Here is a 7,657-nt window from a genome sequence, read left to right on the forward strand (position 1 = left end):
ACAGTTCATCAAAAGCTTCTAATTACGCTACGTTGTTTTAAACGAAATCAAGACATCAAGAAAGTTTTTCAAAAACTGTCAATGCGTTTATTTCCTTGTGCAAATGGTACATTTTAAAAAGCCTTTATTTTTATAGTTTCCTAAACGTATTCGACAAACGTTTGACCCTCATTCTACAAGCTCTTTAAAACATCTTTTATTTCAGCTTCCTCTATCCGTAGCTACGTAGCATAGGTTCAGAGCCACCGGTCATAGAAAAATTAAGGTAGCAATTAAAGATTTGGTGTTTCAAAACTCCAACATCCACCTTACAAAAATCAGATTAAAAATAAAGCTAGCCGTTTATTATCTTCTGTGGATGAAAGCGCTCTAAATTTTGGAAAAACTTGAAACATGTTAGAGCATTCGCACTGTGTAATTCGTCTACCGCCAGTGCAGTTGTTTATACCGGAAACTGAGTGTGGATCCGTCACCAGGCCTTAGATCATCTACACCCGCAGTGGCCGATTTTTCGTCCACATAGATCATCCAGTAAAATTTATCGACTGGTCTGCGTTGGACACCACAGATAGACGTCACAGAGTTGCCGTAGGAGGTTTTTTGGGTGGTGAATGCGTAACAAGAATTTTTTTTGGCAGCTTCTTTCAAGATGTCATAAGCATTAGTGCCATTTGCTACTGTCACGCACTCAGTGGTTGGAGCTGTTTTTCCTTTGGTGTACTTGTTGGTGTTTACGAACTTCAGCTCAACGCAGACGGTTATATTCTAAGTCAATCAAAGGAAAAACACTTAGTTGTTTTTAATATTCTACAAATGTTTGGTTGCAATTTCAACAGAGTGAGTTATGATATGTCACCGTTATTTCAGAGGTGTTAAATTTTAGTCATAAGCGGTCACCATATCACGATAGAGAGGAAGGTGATGGTGGGGACATAACAAAGATAACCCCTCCTGTCATGCCTCTCTCTGCGACTCAAACTAATAAACACGAAATTAATTTTTTTGCCAATCTCACCTGTTGTTCTTGTTGATCTGAAAGGGAAAAATTCAATTGCGTTAGAGACTTAAACTTGAGTTATTCACACAACAAAACCCATTTGAATTTAGAGAAGAGAAACCCAGTACGTTTTATCACTCTTGCCGCACAAAAGCAAACAAACTTCAGGGGAGATTCCACTGGGAAGGAGAACAGGTGTAACTGCAGGTGGACAGAAGGCTAACGCGTCTGCACTTACAGCGGATTTGCTAAAGGTCGGTATGTAGGGTATAAAAGGTCACAACTTTTCCTGTAAAACACAGCTGTCAGTTACCTGATACGTCTGTAGTTCTGAGACACGCTATGTCTTTGACATCGTGGGGCAGCGCTCCGATCAAGGCTGGTGTGACATAAAGTGTGCTCAACAAGTTAATGAAGGATCCATCGGGTTTTTGACGAGACACGAGCCAGCGTAAAGTCGTCGAACACCTTTTTGTCTTCCATCCGGCTGCTAAAAGAGCCTAGACATGAAGAAATGTGATCAGTGTAAAAATTCACCCTACATATACAGTATGTTATGGAGCTGATTGATAGGTAGTGTGAAAAATAATCAATTGTCATTTGCGATCCAGGTTTGTCTTCTCATTCCTTAACATCTCGGTTCCCTGTTAATTTATTCCAGTTTTGCGTTTTCAGAGCTTGAAGAAAATACATATTCTGTAAGACTCAAGCAGCTCAAGGGCAATTCTCTACGACGCTCAAACTTCTTGGAATTTCGTGACTTAGCCCCTTCAAATCACAGAATATGAATTGTGTGACAAAACAAAAGGCAATTGGCGTGACAGAGAATTAGTAACGTACTTGAGAGGCAAGAGCTGCCGTGACTTCGTTTTCCCCAAACGTACTGTCATTGATTTGAGCCTTAAGCAACTTTCTACACCCCAAATTAACAGCTTTTTGGATCTTCTTTTCAAGTGCCTTCTTTTTCTGCCCTTTTATGGAATTCTTGATGCAGGTTAACGCCATTATTTGCATTGCAAGCGTGTCGGCATGGTAACTGGCAGTGTGAGATTCATTTTCTACTTTCTTCAGGATTTCGTTCACATGGCCAAGCGTCTTCCTCTCTAGAGGTGCGTTGCTGCTACAGAGAGCCATAACAGCTAGGCTGTACTGAAAAGGGTGATTAAAACCCAACTGAGGGAACTTGGTTAGTTTGTCTTTCAGACTTTTTATCAAATTGAAATCATAAAAGTTGCTGGGGTCTTTGCACGTAGCCAACGCGCCAAGAATATACAATGCTACCCTACCCCCGGTCAGGGAACCAATGTCAGCTTTAATGATCTCCGCATTCAGATGCTCAGCACCAGTCTCCACAGAGTGACCAGTAAGACGCAGAGAGTTGAACGCAAACGCACTCACGTGACCCAATCCGTAAGTGCCATTTTCGTCTTGTTCATTCCTTAACCATTCGGCAGCTCTAACGGCCGCGCGCGTGATGCTTGTTCGCAGGAGTCTGGTACCTGAAACGCGTCAAGTGTCAATAATGAGCTACAGCTTAGAAATGAGGTTATATATCACGATCGACTGATTTCTGCGCTGTTAGAAAAAAGTCGCTTCTAATACTTCGAACACTGAGCACTATGACTTATGGTCACTCAGAACTAAACTAGGCAAAATTGATTTGAAAAACAAGCTGTGATGTAGTTTACCGTAAGCCTTTACACCCTAATTTCATTATGCATATTCTCCATACTGTTCATTATACATTTCCTAACATGCTCACAGGGAGAATTTGTTTACTGATCCAAAGTGATATCGTAAGGAAAAATTAGATGCTGGTCAATCTTAGGATTTAAAAGGTAAAGCGTGTTTAAGGAATCCATAAGGGGATAACTAACAATATGTTGAGTTGTGGTTACTGAAAATTATGCTAATTGAAAGGAAATCTGCCAGAGTAAACCAACACCAACTGAGGCGCGAGAAAGAAAGCTGTAACGCAACTCTTATCCTTGACAGAGAAAGAATATTAATTATGTTATATAAGACAATGGACAAATTCTTTCTTTTACATATAATGGGTTTAACAGCCCAACTTCACGCTTAGTATAATCAGTTCAGAGTCTATTTTTCCCTTTTTTTAATTTGTGTTTGTCTGTCAATTTATTTTTTTTTATCTTTCGGTTTCGCTTTCAAGTGATTTTATTCTCCTCATTTTTGGCAGAATGGGAGAACAAAGGTTACTGCCACACGCAGAGATGGAAAATAACTAGAAAAGTCATATTGAGATTTAGCTAACAAAATTTCTTTTGTACATGGTAAGAAAACTGCATCCCAGCTATCAACATCCAGGGAAAGAGAGTTTGAAGACGAGCTCCTTTAGCCGCTCGCCTCAACAAAATCAGCCGATTGAAAGCACTGTGACTGTGAGGAAGTTAATACCCAAGTGCGCAAAAAATCAATTATTTTTTTAGCATTATGATTCAGCGAATAGCTGGTGGGCAATAGGAATAAGTCACTGAACTGCTCTTCTGTTTGTACGACTTCGTCTCCGGGCATATTAAGACTCTAGGGAAGGGAAATCTAATTTTCCTATCGAACAACATGTCTTGAGCTGCAGGGGACACAAAGAGGCATTCTAAAATACTCGGATCTTCCGTTATCCTTAATTTAGGTCTACGTATCGCGTAACCAAAGTTAATAGACCGTATGATGTTTAGCTGTTAGGCCCAAAGAGCGGAGAAAGGTTGGAAAAGTTCATTGCCTTGAAAATTGCACACGTCGGATGTGATGAAATATGCTGAGTTTAGCATTAATGTTATTTAGCATGTATTTCTATGTTTTACTCAAATGATTTGTGGAAGAACAGTAACCCATATCTTACCGCAATATCCTGTGGCTTGAGAGAAAAGGGCAACAATCGCCAAGAGCGTTAATAGTTGGAAGTTCATGGCGGACATTCGCCTTCAAAAGTTCAGGTTCTAGATTCGGGAGCAGCGACGAAAGGAAATGTTATGTGACAGAGGAAATTCTGAGGTTAATCCTTTAATATCACATTACCAGTGAGTTCCAGACCCCAGCAACATCAGGCGCACATCAGTACCAGGCAAACGTCCGCCTTGGCGCCAAAAAAAGTAACATTTGATGGGTACTGAAAATTGAATACAGAAAAAGCCTGATTCCTTTTGCACCGATTACAAAACATGGGGAGAAATTTCTGCACTCGTCCTTGAAAACTGTATTTTAGACAATAGTTATGTCATGCCTTCTTATAGATTACATGAATATTTTCTGCACCCCTAAAAAGTTAATTGAAAATGTTTGATAGACTTCTTCATGATTAAAATGTTCTGGAGAATATCTTCCACTCGTTTTATGAGATAACATGTTTATGCTGCCATAGTAGGCTATATCAGTGCTTAGACAACTTGTCTGGATTGTTGCGTACATACGGTCGAACTCCTCACAGCTCAGTGGGTAGAGCATCATGACAACCTCATAGGCTCCAAACGCGAGCTCAGGAAACTAGTCTGTTGATTTTTTGTGTTTTTGTTGTAAATCGGAAACTTAATAATAAATTGCCAAGTTCAGCGTATGTTTATTTGTTTTTGTAAAAGTTACATGAAAATGGCTAATTCTTAGCAAAACGTTACAAAAGTCACAGATTTCAACCTAACGTGTGGAAATCTGTAAATAGAGTCTGAATTTCTTTTCTCGTCGTATGGGGGTACACTTATGCCGCTTGAGTTGATCTCGGAACTACTCGATAGTCAGGGGAATTGATCTTCGTGTTTTTATTTTCAATAATGTTTTTTGATTTTATTTTGTGCATGTGTCTGTTTTCCTATTTTATACTTTTTCGGTAATATTTAATTCATCTCTTTTACTGGTATTCCGATGTGAAAAGAATATTTTGTTTTCCTCAGTGAGCTTTTTGTTTAGGAATTCGTACTTAAATCAGATGTATTCTGTCATCATTATTTAATACAAGATCTTGCGACTGAGTAGCACGTGAAATGCCTTTATTTCTTCAGGGGCGTTTCTGATGCGCTCCAAAAGGCGTGCCAACAACACAGGCGTCGTAATTGTGACGTACTCATCAGTGATTGGTTTGTTCTCTCATTCCATATTCATGACAATTTGTGAAGTTTTCTCAAACTTCTCAAACAGGTCAAGGACGAGAGAGGTCTCTGTGTTTGTGCCAAGAAAATGCAGTCTGCTTGAAAGTTTTCTGAAGGTAAGCATCACTGTTAGTAAACAGCTGAAATAATCTTGTCGTTATTTTTGTGCAGGGTAATTAACTAACCGAGCAAGGGAAAAATAACGTGCTTTTTGTTCGCTTCTTGCTTCGCCTTCGACTCGCACAAATTTCGTTCATCATGTCTGTAGAGTACAATTACTGCCTTCGTCAAGGTTTCGAGAGAAATTACTTACCGTAATTTAAGTTTCGAGTTGTTGATTCGAGAAAAAAGCGATGATCACGAAGGAAAATGAAGTGCAAGTATTTCGAAGCCACGTGCGCTTCCTCTCTTGTTGGTTGCTCTCCTAAATGCGCTGAGGAAATGCGGCAAAAACTTTTCAAAAACACGTATTTGCGACTAAAATTTGTTGAACCCGAATTTTTACTTCTTAATTGTACGTGTTGGTAAATCAGCCAAACACTAAACATCATTTTTCTTATCTCTGCTTACAGGATGACTGAGAGAATGAAGATGACGGCAAAACCAAGAATTCAAGAGGACAACCTGGAATCAACGAATGCAAAAGAAACTCTACAAATATAAGAACTTTAAAGTTTATTACATCGTTCTAGTATGAAAATGGTGGCTGCCTATATTTCTACATTTTCTTGCGAACCTAAGCTGATGTAAGTTGGAGTAGAAGAAGGTGAGATGGCAGCCACCATTAAAGTTGAATATTTTAAGGCGGCACTGTAAGGCAATGGCTTTCAAAAGAAAAAAAACTGAAAATAAAAAAAAATTGAAAATAAAAACAAACTTGGGTTCTCTTGTTGTAAACTAGAACTGAGAAGCAAAATAATCGAATTTGTATGGAATCAACTCATTGTTCTCGTTTTTTACAACTTTTTATTTGGAAAACTACGATTTCCTAAAGGATAAATCGTCTGCAACTTTGTCAATTCAATAATCAGTGCTGCTTCAGAAGATTCACACATTTTCTTTGTAGTTTCCTTGCAATGGACTAAAGAACGTTGGTAACATATAATCCTTTGGAAAATTATTCAACTGAGTTTCGTCTGATTGGCGTAAAAGAATAGCCATATCCTTTTAAGTTTTCCTCGTTATGAAACAATTTCACTTTGGTGTTGCTACGTTATCGTTACACTTACCGCCTTCACAATGACGAAATGAACGAACAGAACACTTGACATTAAGTTCATTAGAAAAGATGAAGAAGAAGGAAACCTCCTTCTCCAAACCTTTCATGAAACGGAAAGACCACGTGAATCAGACGTATCATCTTCGAATCCGAAATCACACCAAGTTACGAATATTAAGAGACGAGGGTGACGAGTTTATAAAGTTGACCACACGCTTGAAAATTTATCCGGCGTAAAATAAAATTCCTTGAACGTTTTTTTTCCTTATGAAAAAAAGCTACAAGTACGAGTTTATCAGACGAAAACAAAACTCACTTCGACCTTCGGAAACAACCGAAACGCGAGCCAGCTCAACTGATACGAGAAATCGTAACATAAACAGTCAAATGACGGAAAACATCGACGAACGAGCCATGCCACTGCTTGATGTTTAAACCATAAAACTGCCTTTTTTTTTTTTCATGGACTTATATAATTAATTGGACAGCCGCATGTCTATTAACTTACAACAGACCACGGATGATATCAACAACGATTAACAATTATCGACATATTACAAAACTACGTAAACACGACATAACATAACAAATGATGCGAACGGAACCACCTTAATTCATGAATTACAAATGAGAAAGACTTGTGATTCTTACAGCCAATTAAGAACAAAAGAACTGTTCTCTGTTACGTTTGCATTGAATGTAAGATAGTGTATTGAGAAAATAAGATTTCTTTTGAAAACTAATGTCTTTCATAAAATTTATTTGCCTACGTTCTCTTGTCGTTTTGCAAGTTAAGTATATAAATCCTAATTGTCTGGTTCAGAGGATTACTAGAATTTTCATGAAAACTATCACTTTAGCAGTTCTACAGACCAGTAAAATTTATCCTGTATACAAAAAAAGAGCAATACGTTGCACAATTGGAGGCATTTTATCACTTAAAAAACCTTAAAAGACACGGCAATTGAAATAGAACAGCTAGTTACAAATCCAACAGTAGTTGCCTCGAGCTCAATCAAAGGGTTAACATCAAGACTGATCTTTCAAATCACAGTTCACTCATGCAGTAGCAGCTATGAGCAAACAGACTTGCCTGACAAACTCAAGAAAAAGGAAAAAGTGGAATTTGTGTTGAACTCAATTTGTCTTGCACAAGCTGCAAGAAAACAAGAAGTTAGACAAATTCAATGCGAGGCTTTAGTTAACAACAGACTGGAAACTTTTTGAAAGAGAAAATTTTTGCATAGTTTGTTGTCAAATACAATTGTCCGTTTAAATTAAACGAGAATTCCCGTGAGAAATGCCAGTGACCTTAACCCTTAAGATATTGTCAGGATTGTTATG

The 7,657-nt window shown here is 38.2% G+C and overlaps 1 protein-coding gene across 1 annotated transcript; it reads right to left on the reverse strand.

The window, feature by feature from the left end:
* Positions 1 to 64: 64 nt before the first annotated feature.
* Positions 65 to 5,964, reverse strand: LOC113676710 (transcobalamin-1). The gene is made up of 5 exons (XM_027193402.2): positions 3,858 to 5,964; positions 1,838 to 2,496; positions 1,311 to 1,497; positions 1,016 to 1,032; positions 65 to 765 (listed from the first exon to the last, which is right to left on the reverse strand). The coding sequence occupies exons 1-5, from the start codon at positions 3,931 to 3,933 to the stop codon at positions 424 to 426; spliced, it is 1,281 nt and encodes a 426-aa protein (XP_027049203.2). The 5' UTR covers positions 3,934 to 5,964; the 3' UTR covers positions 65 to 423.
* Between the last annotated feature and the right edge of the window lie 1,693 nt (positions 5,965 to 7,657).

The sequence above is a fragment of the Pocillopora damicornis genome, chromosome 12, assembly GCF_964200805.1.
Source record: "Pocillopora damicornis chromosome 12, jaPocDami1.2, whole genome shotgun sequence".
NCBI lineage: Eukaryota > Metazoa > Cnidaria > Anthozoa > Scleractinia > Pocilloporidae > Pocillopora > Pocillopora damicornis.